Source organism: Prionailurus bengalensis, chromosome D3 (assembly GCF_016509475.1).
Source record: "Prionailurus bengalensis isolate Pbe53 chromosome D3, Fcat_Pben_1.1_paternal_pri, whole genome shotgun sequence".
Lineage (NCBI taxonomy): Eukaryota > Metazoa > Chordata > Mammalia > Carnivora > Felidae > Prionailurus > Prionailurus bengalensis.
In genome coordinates this window covers 10,880,967-10,896,475 of record NC_057356.1, presented here as the reverse complement: position 1 = coordinate 10,896,475, position 15,509 = coordinate 10,880,967, and the positions used below count along the sequence as shown (strand labels likewise).

The 15,509-nt window shown below is 61.8% G+C and overlaps 1 protein-coding gene across 1 annotated transcript; it reads left to right on the top strand.

Moving 5' to 3' along the window:
* Window positions 1-3,367: 3,367 nt before the first annotated feature.
* Window positions 3,368-12,203, top strand: LHX5 (LIM homeobox 5). The gene is made up of 5 exons (XM_043557173.1): window positions 3,368-3,917; window positions 5,950-6,173; window positions 6,880-7,157; window positions 7,846-8,011; window positions 11,804-12,203. The coding sequence occupies exons 1-5, from the start codon at window positions 3,745-3,747 to the stop codon at window positions 12,169-12,171; spliced, it is 1,209 nt and encodes a 402-aa protein (XP_043413108.1). The 5' UTR covers window positions 3,368-3,744; the 3' UTR covers window positions 12,172-12,203.
* Window positions 12,204-15,509: the final 3,306 nt, after the last annotated feature.

Genomic DNA, 15,509 nt, shown 5'->3' with positions numbered 1-15,509 from the left:
ATAGTAAATTCCATCAACATCTTGTATAAGTGACACTGCGTCTCCATGCATTACCCTGTTAAGACACAAGCGGTTTATTAGTTACATATAGGAGCGGATTTCGCTGCCTGGTCGCCATCTGTTAGCGCTGTTAGGGCGGGATAATTCGTCTAATAGTTGGTCTGCCGGCGTTTTTCGGATGCTGTGCGCCCTGGAAGGTGGAAGGCTGGTAAAGGCCAAGCAGGCTTTCCTGCGGTGGGGCTGGGGCATGGAGGTTCTGGACTGGGGCTGGGCTGGGCTGAGGCCCCCAGGGTGACTTCAAGGGGGGGGCTCTGTCCTGCACGGGATGGGTAAACCCAGCTACAGGAGGCAGAGGCCAGAGCAGGGCTTCTGGAAGCAGAGCTCTCTTCTCCTGCAAACGGGCACTCGGCCCCTCGTGACTCACCACATCCAGGCTCCGGAAGACTCAGAACTGCTGAGACCGTCCCCGATTCCTGCTACCTCCCCAGCCTGCTGGGGCCTGGCTGTGCACTGGCATTTAAGCACATCCAGGACATGAGGGCAGGTGGGTCTGTCCCAGATGGAACCCGGCACACAGCACCCAGCAGCCGGCAGGGTTGGCAAAGCCAGGGCTGGGAAGACACAGTAACCTGGCTCTCAAGGACCCAGTCGGGCGGGGGGGGGGGGGGGCGTTGGAGGACAGTGAGTTTGAGGTGCTTAGTCCAGAACAGAGCAGAAGGCTGTCAGATGGGGCTTTTAATGACTGTATGTGAGTCTCCCAGCACCCCAAGAGCTGTGCGGTGCACGATGAGAATTGTTCACTGAAGCACTGAGCACGGTGCTGGATTTGGACGCCCAGCAGAGAAGAAGGGGGGAGAAGATAAAAACGGAGTGAAATCGAGAAAGTGATGGAGAAACAGAGATGAAGGGAAAACAGAAAGAGAGCAGAGGCTGAACATAAGAAAGAAAAGGAGACAGAAAGGAAAACAGATGTGCAGGGAACGCGGGAGAGAGAAACCCCAGCGAAACAAAGGCGGGGTAGGCAACCCAGTTGGCCTCCACTCCCAGCCTGGCGCCTCTCTCCTCGTGCGTTCTTGGTCCTCCCGGACCCTGCCCCGCTGGAGGCTGGGGCCCCTCATGCCCCGGGAGGGCAAAGCCAGGCTGCCAGAAACTGTGGTTTTCGTTTGGGGCTCTGGGAGCTCTCCCAGCTGGGCCTAGGGGACCGGGCGAGCCCCGGTCCACTTGCTCCTGGCCGAGCCCGGCTCTAACCAGCCACGCTGCTACCTCGTGCGGACACCTGTCCCTGGGCAAGCCAGAGGCTGGAGTGACAGCACCATCAGGCAGAAGCTACCCGATTTGGGGACTTCTTTTCAGAGACCCAGCTGTGGGTCAGAGTCCCACCTGGCGACCAGCATCTGTCAATCTCCTGTCCCCAGCCAGATCGCCTCCCCTAGAGACTGGGGGACAGCGCTAAGCCTAGACAGGAACAGAGAGAAGTAAGCATCCCCGTGCCTCCACCAAATGCCCCAACACGGGCATCCAGAAATCCTGCCCCCATCAAATCCACAAAGGTAATATGAGGAGCACACACACAACAGGGCCCCCAAAGCCTACAGGAGTCACATAAACAAAAACAGGCCATCCACACACACACACACACACACACACACACAGTGACTGGCATACAAGCACAGACCCACAAAAATCTGCGCACACAACCTAGCTCAGTCACACACACACACACACGGCATCTCAGGCACGCACACGCTCACCCACGCACAAACACACACCTGCAGGCTTTTTTAAGTCCACTTACACATCAATGTTAGCACACGCACACGATAATATTATCCACACGCCCACTCACACGTGCAAACACCCTCCCGCTTGAGTGTCTGAAAGTCAGCCTACACACATACGCACACCCCGACAGAAACAAGACCACACAGACTAAAACACAGCGCAGAACTATTAACAAATGCAAACACACAGATTTGCACCAAAAAAGACACATGCCCAAATGTATTCACGTGATTAATGGCTAACTATAAATAGAGGCAAAAATGCAATTCTCAAACAGCAAACATACACTAACAAACTCTGTAGATGCGCCAAACACACGTTCACAGCCAAGTCTTGGCACAAACACACTTCTCTGGCCCCGGCCCAGGGCCTACCTACCCGGTCGGCCAATGGCGACTTTTCAGCGAGCAGGGCGGAAAAAATACTGCGGAGGCTTCCCGGCCTTGGTGAGTCGGGTTCGCCAGGTCGGCCCCTTGGGAAAGGTGGCCTGGCCTCTCCCTCCACCCCCCCCAGACCCACCCCTCCCTCTTCACACACACACACCTGCAAGCGCCCCCCACACGCCCCAGACCCTCGGCTCCCCGCCGAGCCCTCTTCCCTCGCTCGACTTTGGACGCAACTTGTACACACAGCCCGCACGCGCCGCCAAGTACAAGCAGCGCCCACACAACCTCTAGCGTTCCGCCCCCACCCCTCGAAAGCCTGACCCACTCACCACGGTGCCCCGACTGGCTGAGCCGGGATCTGGAAGGTGCATGGAGGAGAGAAGAGACGTGGTGAACGCCACCTCTGAGCTGGCTTCAGAAAGACCCGTCCGCCCTGGGTCGTCTGCTCCCCACCTCTCCCCCAGAGTACCCGTGGGCGGCGCGCTCAGGCCTGAAACGCCAGGGTCTCGGACCAGGCCAGATGACCCACTCCCCCTCCCCCCCGCCCCGCTCCACCTAGGTTTGGGGCCTGCGCGGGGAAAGATACCCAAACGGCGCGGCGCGGCTCGCGCTCCCGCTTGCTCTCTCGCTCGCACGTTCGCGCTCTCTCTCTCTCTCTCTGTCTCTCGGTCCATGAGAAAGGCCGGGCTGGGCCCCAGCTCCGTGTGTGACAAAAGAAGCCGCCCCGCTCGGGGAGCCGACCCCAGGGACGCCGGGACGAGGGAGTCCAATCTGGGCGTGCTGGACTGGGAACGAGGAGGGGTGGACGCAGAGCGCGCTCCGGGCCTCGGGCAACTTCTGCAAGTTCCGGGGATGGCGAATGGGGCAGGGGTCCCTCTCCCGCCAGGCCTTGGAATCCTGGCCCCCAAATATTTACGAGAAGACAGAGGAAGGGAGGTGCAGTTTTGAGATCGCGCGGCCCGCGCCCCCAGCCCCAAACTGGAAGGTAATACTTACTTAGCCTCCGAACCAGGTACAAGCTAATACTCAACAATACTGATGCCTTGTTTTTTTTGCTCTGTCCGGACCGCAACGCTGTAGCCAATTTAGATATGCTATAAATTTAAGAGGTTGCCATGGCCACCGCGCGCCCATTGGCCGCCGGGCCCCCTACGTGCCGCGCCACGTCACCAAATCTGAATAAGGATGCGCGAATTAGGCGGCGGCCAGACAAAGATGAGGATCGGGACCGCTTGAAAGTGGGGGAAAGTGCCGGCGCCTCCGCCACCGGGGAAAGCCGCTCCGCAGCGCCGAGGCCATTCGCCACCCGAGACACCTGGGGGAGCCGGGAGCCGGCACTGGGGCGCGCGGCCCGGGGCACGAGGCTGTGCAGGCCACCCCTCCCCACCCCACCCCACCCCCGGCAGCCCAGCGCCAGGCCAGCGATCACCCAAGGACTTGACCGGCTGAGTCTTGGTCCGGGCCGGACTCGCCCGGCGGCGGCCGAGATAAGAGGCGGAGCGCAGCGGCGGGGCCCGGGGGCCCGAGGGCCGGGGGCCCAAAGGGAGGGCAGGGCGGCCCGAGCCGCCGGGGCGCTATGATGGTGCACTGTGCCGGCTGCGAACGGCCCATCCTCGACCGCTTTCTGCTGAACGTGCTGGACCGCGCGTGGCACGTCAAATGCGTTCAGTGTTGCGAGTGCAAGACGAACCTCTCGGAGAAGTGCTTCTCGCGCGAGGGCAAGCTCTACTGCAAAAATGACTTCTTCAGGTAAGAGGCCGCGCCGCCCTGCTGCCTGCGCGCCCGCCCTGCGCGCGCTCCTCGGGGGCGCCGGGGCAGGGGGAGACCGCCGAAGCAGCCTCCTTGGGCTCCCAACCTTAGACGGGAAGCGGGCGGCCCACTGCTCTCCTCCTGCCCTGGGTCCGGGAAGGCGCCCGAGCCCGGGCGGAGTCAGGAGAATGCTGCCTCTTCGCTGTCGCTAGTTCGCTCCTCCAGCCCGGCCTGGAGCCGCGGCGGGGCAGGGCGGAGAAGCCCTGAGAAACTTGCTCGCCCCTCATCTCTGCCCCTTCCCCGCAGCTGCGACCCCAGGGTGGAAGTTCAGGCCCGGTTCTGAGAGAGGAAGAATTTTTGCCGAAGTTAGGGACTGCTGGAGGCTTCTCCCGGCCGGCAGAGTGCGGGAGCCCAGGGGCTGACCTCCCGCAGGCCAGGGCCCCAGAGCCCTCCTGGACAAGCCGAAACTTCCCAACTCCGAGGCAACTCAGTCGGGAAGATCTCCTCTGATGACGGAGGGAGGGAACCTTCTCCTCCTTGCCCCCACCCCACCCCCAACTCCTTAAACATTTTCTCCCACGTTGAAATGTCCAAACGAAATCGAAGCTGAGAATCAGGACCTCCAGGGTCCAGTCTGCGATGTGTCACCTCCCTTTGCCGCCCACGGATCACTTTTCTGGGCCTCAGTTTCCCCAGCTGGGAAATGCCAGGGGAGGACCTGAAAGGCTGTGGGGTTTTCGGCAGCTCAGCCCTGCCTGCTTCCGCCAGGCACCCAGAGCCGGCTTTGTGCGTGCGAATTCCCGGGCACCGAGGGAAGGGGGGGGCGTGATTAACACCGCGGAGAAAGGCTGTTCTCCGGCCCCAGCAGCCAGGCACCAGGGAATTTGAACGGGAGAGAATGTCAGCCTCGGCTTTACACGTGTCAGCTCCCTGGCTCCGGAGGCCTGAGGCCCCTAATGTGGTGGTGCTTGCAAAGTGCCTAATGATTTTTGATAAGGTGCATATGGCCAATTACGCTGCCGGATAAGGCCAAAAGTGACTTATGGCTTCTAATGCCCTCACTACATCAACGTCACCCAAATTCGCCCTGTTTAGAGACGTGGGTATGAGTCGATGGGGGGCCCCAAAGTCCTGGGTCCTCACTCTCCCCCTCGACCCACACCTCCCCCCTCCCAGTGCTGGCCTGCACCACCCATTTTGGGGGGAGGCTGGCCTTCTCCAAGCGCTCAAGGAAGAAAGAAAAGGATTTAGATCAGGAACGCAGGAAAGGGGGGGGTTGAGAGATCCTGGCCGTGCAGGTTGAGGATTGCCTTCTGGTTACATTCTCCCAGTTCCTGCCAGGGCCAGAGATTGGCGACAGGGAGGGGCGGGGGAGACCCGATCCCTGCTTTCCGGAGACCATCGTTCTGAGGCCCTGCTGTCCACAGGCTCCCAACTAGCTCCAGCGGGTCCCAGAGTGGTCCCGGACTGGAAGGCCTCCAGCGCCGGTGGCACTGGGAGTCAGCTAAAGGTCCCTTCGTCCTTACTCGGGTCCAGCCCCGAAGAGCTCCCCACCCCGTTGATAGGACCTGCCATCTGGGCCCGTCTGGCCTTACCCGGGTCCCAGCAGGCTGGAAAAGCATCCAGGAGGCAAAGGAAGGGGTGGTCCAAACCTGGCTTGCCGGGCTTAAAATGCCTCCTAACTTGGAGATCCAAGTTTGCCTCAGGAGAGCAGCCGGGGCGGATCTGGCAGGGACGGGGCTGGCATCTCGGGGTGCTCTGGCCTGTGTTTGGCTCCAGGCTCCAAGCCGGGTGGTGTGTGGATAAACCTGAACAAGGCACGCGACAGTCGCCGCCCCAAGAACAGCCCGGGACATTTGCCTCATCTCTCTTGCGCTAGTCGGACGGCATAGGATTGGGGTCTCGTTTGACAGATGTGGACGGGGGGGGGGGGGGGCTTCTGAGAAGCTAGGGCGCGTGGGAAGAGGTCAGGGGCTCGAGGGAATGGGACGCCGGGCTGCTCCGAGGTGACAGGCCACGTTGCGTTCCGCAGGCGCTTTGGCACTAAGTGTGCGGGCTGTGGGCAAGGCATCTCGCCCAGCGACCTGGTGCGCAAGGCCCGCGGCAAAGTGTTCCATCTCAACTGCTTCACCTGCATGGTGTGCAACAAGCAGCTGTCCACGGGCGAGGAGCTCTACGTCATTGACGAGAACAAGTTCGTGTGCAAGGATGACTACCTGAGCTCCTCCAGCCTCAAGGAGGGCAGCCTCAACTCAGGTAGGAGCCCTCCTCCCCTGCCCAGCCAGGGGCCCTGAGACCCTGCGGTGCCGCAGGCCGGCCCTCTCTACTTTGCACCCCCCCACCACCACCACCCCCCCACCCCCGTGTGCGTTCTGTGCCAGGCTCGGCTCTCCGCTCCCACCAGGCATTTCTGGGGCAAATGGAAGGGGCGGGAAAGGGGGACAGCATCTGGAGTCTGTCCCCACCGGATACGGACTCCCGGCTCTTTCCCCGCTCTCCTTCCCCGGAGGGATCTTTTCCAAGCTGCCCTCCTCCCCCAGTTTGGAACCACACGACTCCCCCCACGTTCCGAATCTTTGCAGCACCTGGTAACTTCAGGCCGCTCTGGGAGGACGGTCAGTGGGGTCTGGAGGAAGGAGAGAGGGGAGAAGGCGTCTGTGGCCTCCTCCCGGTCCCCTCTCCGCGAAGGCCGGGCTCCCCCAGAGGGCGTGCCTGCCCCTCGCCCAGGCCATAACCGAAAAGTGCTAGAGAGGGCTGGAGAAGGGTCTCTCCGAAGGCCGGGCCCCGCCTGGAGGGAGTGGGCGGGCGCCGGGCCCCTGGGGGAGGGGCTGTCGCAAGGCTTGGGGAGGAACCCGGCGCGGGTAGCGGCGCGCCGGGGTCGGCGGGAACCCGCTACCCGGTTGCAGAGACCTTGGGCCGCCGCTGACGCCGGGGTCCTCTTCCCGCTCTGTGCGCCCCGCAGTGTCATCCTGTACGGACCGCAGTTTGTCCCCGGACCTCCAGGACCCTCTCCAGGACGACCCCAAGGAGACGGACAACTCGACGTCGTCGGACAAGGAGACGGCCAACAACGAGAACGAGGAGCAGAACTCGGGCACGAAGCGGCGCGGCCCGCGCACCACCATCAAAGCCAAGCAGCTGGAGACGCTCAAGGCTGCCTTTGCCGCCACGCCCAAGCCCACGCGCCACATCCGCGAACAGTTGGCGCAGGAGACCGGCCTCAACATGCGCGTCATCCAGGTGCGGCTGGGCCCGGGTCGCCCTTTCCCAGCCCAGAGGAGCCCCGGAGCCAGGAGGCCCACGGGAGCCTCCCGCCCAGCCTCCTTGGCCAAGAGTGCGCCGAGTTGGGGTCTGCCGAAGGGCAGACTCTGCCCGAGGGCAGGGCCGGCTGGTCAAACTCCTAACCGAAAGATTCTGCAAAGCCCCGCTGACCTCCTGACGGCGCGATCTGGGGCGGGTCACTTCACCCCTCGGAATCCCGCCCCCTCCCCGTTCAAGGAGTTTTAAGCCTCGCTGGGGTACCCCCTCCCTTCCTCTCCTATTTCCGAGCGGAGAAGAAGGCACGGTTCTCCACGTGCCCTCTCCCTGGGCCGGTGCGCGGGCGGACAGACAAACGGCCAGAGCCCGGCTGGGGAGCCGAGGGGCCGGGACCAGGGCCGTGCAGGGCGGGAGGCCTTTATAAAGCCGTCAGGCCGAGGGCGGGCCGAGGACCAGGAAGCCCAGGTCTTTATGAGTCGCCCCACGGGTCCGCGAAATCCTTCACCCTTGGCTGGTTCCCCGAAGCCCCTCTCCACCTCTCCTGGCCTAATCCGCCCGCCCCCGCCCCTGGGCAGTCTTGGTGAAGAGGCTATAGAACCCAGAAGGAGCGGCCTGGGCAGGAAGGAGAGGGCATCCCGGATCGGAGCTCACAATCCCTGCTCTGTCCCAGGTGTGGTTCCAGAACCGACGGTCCAAAGAACGCAGGATGAAACAACTGAGCGCGCTGGGCGCCCGGAGACACGCCTTCTTCCGGAGTCCGCGGCGCATGCGTCCGCTGGGCGGCCGCTTGGACGAGTCTGAGATGTTGGGGTCCACTCCGTACACCTACTACGGAGGTAAGGGCCCCTCCCCCCACCTCGGAACGCGCTGCCCTACACCCAGGCCCGTGCCGTTCTGGGGGTTGAGGACGCAGGTCGGGATCCCGGGCGCCGCTGGCCGCCAGGGACGCCCTCCCTCCCTTCTACTCACGCGGGAGGTACATACACAATCACGAACACACCTTAACAGACACACAGCAACGTAGGCGTGTGCACTCTCCTACTCCTGGACCCCAAATCAGACACCCATACAGCGACACACACAGATGAACACCCGCGCACCCACGCACCCACGCAGGACTCACGGGTACACTCCCTTGCACACACACTGGAGTTCAGAGACCTCGTGGACACAAATCTAGACACATGATCCCACACAACAACACACAGGTGGGTGCCACTCCCCAGTTACATTCAATGACAAATATACCCAAAGAAATGCACAGGCTCACACACCCCCAAGCGTCATGCCAAGGCGAGCGCTGGCAAATCCACCTGCCCCCTGCGCCAGCCGGACACTCAGCCTTCGTGCTGCCCTTGCCCCATGGCCTGGTGTCCCTGGCCCCAGCGGGAACACAGGCACTGGAGGGCAGCGCAGGCGGTAGGGATGGAGGGGTCGGGATCCATCCATGACTGTGCTGTGCGCCCCAGGCGTCTGGAACTGTCAGCCAGGATGCCGGGCTGGGCGCTCTGGGCAGGACTCCCGAGCACTCTCCAGCTCCAGGCACGCCAGTGGTCATTAGGGCTGGAGGTACTAGAACTTGACCAACCCGGTTCCCCACTCCCAGTCTTTGGAGCTGCAGGGGGCCAGGAGCTGGACTTTGCAGAGAGAATTCTGCTGTTGCTGTTACCGGGTTCAAGGCCTGGGTGAACTCTCCTCCTGGTCACTTCTTTTCTTCCTTCCCTCCTCTTCTCCTTCCTCCCTAGTCTCCTCACCATCACCCCCCCCCCTCCATTTCCTTGGCACTTGCCTGGCGACCCATTCCAACCCCCCACAGCCCTCCCAACTCCCTCACCACAGTTTTCTGAGACCCCGAGTGTGCTAGGGAATCCACTCCGGGTCCTGCACTTCCCCAACCTTTGGGCTCAAGGAAAACACCTCCCGCTTCTGTTTGTTTCTGAGCCTCTGAATTTGGAGAGCCCCCAGGAGTGCCTATGCCTCAGACACATCTCTGCTGAGTTGCTCAGTGCCACAGGCCTGTGGGGAGGCTGGTGTCCCAGATTGGGGAGAGGTGACTTTTCTTAGAAACGTGGGTTTGGAGGCAATGCCGAGGCCGGCGGGTGGGCGCCTGGCACGCGGGCCGACCCAGGAAGGAAGGCTTCCGCACATTGTGGGTCTAGGAGGTTAGATCTCACCTCCCGCCAGGGCCGCCAGAAATTGTGGGCATATAGGGCGGCTGTGTTCTGGGGAGAGACTCTGCGGTGGCAGGGCCCTGACTGGGGGGCTGCAGACGCCCAGGACGGCTCGGATGGTGGACGTGTCCCCGGGTCTTCAGTCACCAACTCTCTCTACCGATCTTTGCGTCCTTCGGCTCACGATCTCCGCCCGGCGCGGGGAGATGGTGGGGCGGCGCCGTCCGGCATTTCTCCCCGCCTGGGTAATTAAGCGAGGTCTCCCCGAGGACTCGTGTGCCCCCACCGGTCCCGCTGCCTCCTCTCCCCGCGCGTCTGCTGGATGGGGCGGGGGGCCTGGACACGCGGGCCCCTCTTTCTCCGGAATGGGGGGCAGGACCCCCGCCCCCCCCCCCCCAGCCCCAGGGAGGCAGCCCCGCCTAATCCGCGCTGGGAGATCCCGGCGGCGGCGGCGGCCGGCAGCGGGCGAGAAAGGGGCTGGGCGGCGGGGCCGGCGGCTCCCCGTGGGAGCGCGGACAAAGCCCCAGCTGCGGCTTTTGTGCCCTTTTCAGACGGCGTTTGTTCCAATTACCTCCGGCCCGGCCGCCATATGGGCGGAGGCGGCGCGCTGCGCGCGGGGGCCGCGGCCCTGGCTGGCTTGCCGGCTCGCCCGGAGCCGCGGCCGGCCCCCATCCCCGTCCCTCAGGGGCCCCAAGTTCGCCGCTTCCAACCTTTCTCTTCGCTTTCGGGGAGAATGGAACGACCGGTCTTTAAAAAGTTAATTGGCCAACGCTTTAGCTGTTGCCGAAACCGTCGACAAGCCGCGCGCCTCCGGGCACCCCCCCCCCATTTGGACTGATTTTGGGGTTTGGGGAGGGAAGGGAGCCGGCGGCAGGGGACGTCCCGAATTCGCCCCGGCGACGGAGACCCCCCCAAGACGGAGTGCGAGGGTGGGGGGGGCGTGCAGAGGAAACCCCGGCTTGGGGGTGCGCTGGTTTTCCCGCGCACAAAGCGGGTTATTGTCACCGGTGGCCGCTACAAGGTGTTCCTTCCGTGGCGTCCCACACCTCAAACCTTCACGGGCGGAGGAGGGGAGGAGGCTGCGTGGAAAGACCCAAGCGAAGGGGTTCTGGAAGGAGGTGAGAGAGGTGATGCGGAAACAATTTTCTTGAGAACCGGGGGGGGGGGGGGGGGCTTGTCACCGGGAGCCCCTGTGCCCCCTGGTTTTGTGGGGGAAATGCGATGTGTGCATTTTTCTGGAGAAAGCCCATAGCTATCACCAGATTCTCAGAAGCACTCAGTGTCCCCAAATGTTTCTGAAGCTGGGTGTCCTGGCAAACCGCCCCCCCCCCCCGCCCCCGGGGGTGAGACTGAAGGCCCCAGCCTTCCCGCTGAAGTACCCACGAAGCGTTGGACGTGACCAGGCGAATACCCTCCCTCCTTCAAGTTCCAGGCTTCTAGTGAGGCCAGCACAAATGGTGGGACCCCCACATTCACCCAGAAGGTCCAAGGGCTGTGTTTGAGGGGGCGAAGGACCGGCCAGGGCCGTGGGGTGCCGGGGGCTGTCAGAGTTCCGGTTGCCGGGTCCCCAGGCCAACTCCTCAGCCCTGCTCCGCTGCTCAGAGAGAGTCTCTCCCCAGAACCAGGTCTGGGTTCTCCACCACCCCCCCCTGCCAGGTCGCTGGCCCCTCTCAACCATTTGGTGCTCTGGTCTCTGGTCTCTGGCCACCCCAGCATCCCCCACCCAGCTCTTCTCCCGTGTCTCTGACTCATCTGCCGGGTCTGTGGGCGCCTCTGTCTCTCCTGGCCTCCCCCCCTCCCCGGCTCTCGATGGGTTTTTCTCGGTGTATCTCTAACCAACGGTCCATCTCATCCCTTTCTCTGTGCTCATCCTAGACGATCGCCCTGGTCTCTGTCTCTGCCTTGGGCTTGGTGCCTCTGGGTCTCTTTTCCGACCTGAGTCTGGGGACTCCCTCCTGGGCCCCCTCTTCGCCCCCCTGTCACACTGTTCACTGCTCATCTCCCAGTGACCCTGTCTCTGGCTATTTCCGTGTCTCCGGCTCTCCGTGGATCTCCCCACTTCAAAGGCACCGTCTCGGATGGTTCACTGACTCTATGTCCACTGTCTGTCTCTGTCTGTCGGGGAACCTCTGACTTTGAAGTCAGGATATTTTTCTGTCTGTGCTTCTGGCTCTGGTCCTTGTGTCTCTCAGCCTGGGTCTCTGGGCCTTCGGGCAGCTCTCATGGTCTCTCTCGGGGACGCTTGTCCCGGGTGTGGGGGGGGGCGGGGGAGGGGTGTCTGTGTCCTTGTCCGCCGGCCGCCCTCTCCCTTGGTCTCCGCAGGCCTCCCCGCAGGGCTCGCCAACCTGAGTCGGTGTGCGCCCCCCCCCCCCCGCCCACGTCCGTCCGTCCGTCCGCGTTCCTCCCGGCCCGGCCACCTCTGACCTGTCCCTGTCTCCTCCCCGCCCCCTCCCGCAGACTACCAAGGCGACTACTACGCGCCCGGAGGCAACTACGACTTCTTCGCGCACGGCCCGCCGTCGCAGGCGCAGTCCCCGGCCGACTCGAGCTTCCTGGCGGCGTCGGGGCCCGGCTCGACGCCGCTGGGCGCGCTGGAGCCACCGCTCGCCGGCCCGCACGCCGCCGACAACCCCAGGTTCACCGACATGATCTCGCACCCGGACACGCCGAGCCCCGAGCCGGGCCTGCCCGGCGCGCTGCACCCCCTGCCCGGCGAGGTGTTCAGCGGCGGGCCCAGCCCGCCCTTCCCCATGAGCGGCGCCAGCGGCTACAGCGGACCCCTGTCGCATCCCAACCCCGAGCTCAACGAGGCCGCCGTGTGGTAAGGCCGCGGGGCCGGGGCGCCCCCGGACGCAGCCGCCCGAACCGCCACGCCGCCCTCAGGGGTTCCCTCTCGCGTCCGCGCGCAGCGGCAGCTGCTCCTCGGCGGGGCGCGCGGGGGCGCCCCGGTGTCCACCCCGCGGGGCCGTCCCGGCGGCGCGAGCGGTGCTCGGGACCAAAGTCAATACTGCGGAGGGTCGAGAGATTTCGAGCAACGCCCTAGACTTCCCCCGACCCCCGCCACCACCGCCTCTTCGGACCGAGAGAGGGTCGAGGCCCAGCGGCGAGGCTGACGTTCCCCCCCCTCCGCCATCCGAGTGGCATTTGGTAACCTTATTTCTCACTCTGCTTCCCCCGTCTTTAAAACAAGAGGATCAGAAAAAGAGAGAGATGGAAGGGAGGGCGAGGGAAGGGAGCAAAATGAGGAAGAGAGAAGATGGAGAGAGAGCGAGAGAGAGGAGCGCGCTCGAGGGGTGGAGGGGTGTCGCCGGGAGGACGAAGGATCCGCCTGCGCGTGGGCGCCCCCTGGTGGCCAAACTGGAGGATCAAGGTCAGCTTTCTAGGAAGGGGGCGGTCCGGACCTCGAGGCCCCGGGCCGGGCACACCCCCCCATCCCCCACCCACACCCCGCTCCCCACCCCCCCCCCCCACCCCCCGCCACTGCCTCTCCACTCTTCCTTCCTTGGACATTTATTGTGAGCCCGGGGGTCCAGGCCAGACTGGAACATTCGCCCACCCTGCTCTCCAGCCCCCTGGCAAGGGCAAGGCGCCAAGATCTCCGGGCTCCGGCCCACAGACCACCCTCCCTGCCCGGGGCCTGGAGGCTGGGTCGTCAGGATGTACAGTATTATACTTTTTTGGAAGTCGAACGCTTCTAGTTTCCTTATTTTGTATAAAGAAGAAACAAATAAAGTATGTTTTTGTGTTTACTGTTTATTTATTGTACTCTAGTTATCCGGGGTTGGACATTTTTATATTTTTAAGAGGAGGGTGGGGCAGAGTGAGGGAGGGGAGGCAGAAAGAGGTTTACCTAAAAAAAAAAAAAAAAACACAAAAACACGAAAAATCAACTTTTTTTAAAAAGAAAGATTAATAAAAAAAAATGCTTTTTTTTCCCTCAGTGCTGTGTGTGTGGTTTTCTTTTGTGTGTGTGCCTGCCTTCAGCCGCTGAGAGTGAAGGGAGCCATTCTTTTCTCTGGTCCACGTGTCCCACATAACACGGACTCGATGGGTGCACAGCCCTCTCTGCATCTGGGGGGGGGGGTGCTTTTAAGAACCAGGAGGTAATGACAATGGCTGCCATCTTTTTTTTTTTTTTCCCCCACAGCTACTATGTGCCGGGCACAGTATAGCCCAGATGCTTTAATGCTCTGCTGCTGTATGTAATATCCCGCCTCTCACACCGGGCGCACAGTAGGCCTTCAAAGCCGTTGACGAACGCATGATTGTGTCATTTGTTCGCCCTCAGTGTGGGTCAGAAGAATTCCAGCCTGGCTCCTAATGAGGCCCCCTCGGGCAAAAACTATGGGCGGGCTGGTAAGCTAGTTATCTTCCGAGGCCCTGTTAGGACAGAAGTGCCCCAGGGAGAGTGAGCAGCTGAGGCTGAGGTCCTCTGCCTTTCTGATGCGAGGCGGCTCGCCAGCAGGTAAATCCGCAGCAGCATGATGGAAAGTGCTAGAGATTCCGGAGGCCTGAGGCCACTACCTGAAGACAAGTCCCTCCTTCCTGTTGCCTCAGTTTCCTGATTTCCAAAAGCGGGGATTGGAGGGAGGGCTTGCTACCTTCCCTTCCGGCTCAGACACTGTAGGGTTAGAGAGGCAGATGGGGGAGATACCAGTAAATGGAAGAGTGTCTTGCACGGGGTCCCTTTTCACCCAAGCCGGGGGGAGGGGGTTGCCCACTTCAGGGGCAGAGGGGCCAGGAGGGGACAAGGGAGACTAAGGAATGGGCACACAGTAAGAGCCCTTTTATGTGGACTGTGGGGCAGTAACTCAAGGTGGCTTGGCTTTTTCTTTCCTTCCCCTGACATGCGTTTGTCTTTATCAGACCAATGCTCCGTGCTCGTTGAGGAAAATTTAGAAACTTCAGCTAAACAAAGGGAGGAGAACAGAATCACCCAGAATCTCAAGCGCCTTGCTGATGTATCTGGCGCATTTCCTTCCAGACTTTCGTTTTTGTCTTCATTTTGAAACTAGAGATCATTCTCCCCACACTATATGGTTACCTGCTCTGTTTCACTCAGCAAGATCCCCAGGTTAATAAACTGATCATAGAGCGATGTCATCCTCTGGAGTGACTGGCGAAAACTTCCTGGTGATGGGCGAACCACCCTTTCACGGTTTTAAGTGTTTTATTTATTTTTGAGAGAGTGCAAGTGGGGGAGGGGCAGAGAGAGGCGGTGGGGGGGGGGGCGGTGAGGACAGAGGATCTGAAGCGTGCTCAGCGCTGACAGCAGTGAGCCCGATGTGGGGCTTGAACTCGTGAACCGCGAGATCGTGACCTGAGCCCAGATGTGATGCTCAACCAGCTGAGCCACCCAGGTGCCCCGGGTTTTGTTTTCTCTTTAACCTATTCTGTTGTTGGACATTTGGGTCTGTTTCCAGCTTTTTGCCGCTGTAAACCAGGCTGGAATAGACATCCTCGTCGCTAAATCTTTCGACTTGTATCAGGGGAGGTATTATTTGCCGCCTTAGGATGCTCAGAGAGGTCAAGGGACTTGCAGAAGGTCACATGGCTGGGAGTGGCAGAGTAGGGATTCAGGCCCATGTATGTATCAGGTTGTGTTTCTACGCCACAAGGGTGCCCTGATTGTAATGGGTCTCGGAGCCCCAGAGACAATTTGCAAGATTCTGGGCCCCATCTCTGCCAGGCCCCCAAGTGTTTTCTGGGCACATGTGAATTTTGCAAGCTTAGGCTCGCTCAGAACTTTTCACCAGAGAGAAACCTGGGCAAGTGAAGTTCAGAGGCACAGACTCACCGTCACTCCCCTGCAGACAGGCTTGTGACAGGGTCATGGAAGCAGGGGAGGAGGAGGGGAAGGGATTTACAAGAGAGAGGAGGACTCCCCCCACCCCAGCTGTGCCAGGTCACGTGACCTACCGCTCAGCCGCCCCCCCCCCAACTCCACCCACCCCCGCCAGGTGCCGACAGGTGGAAAGACTGAGCAGAGGTATCAGCTCCTTCCTGGGGACAGCAGAGTGGACCTACAGGGTGAGAATTCTCGGTAGCACCATCCCTCCCAGCCCCCCATCCAGCTACACACACACGCACACGCCCACGCACACGCACCACACACGTATGTCCTCACACAAATGCACATTCACACATACAAAAACATGTGCAC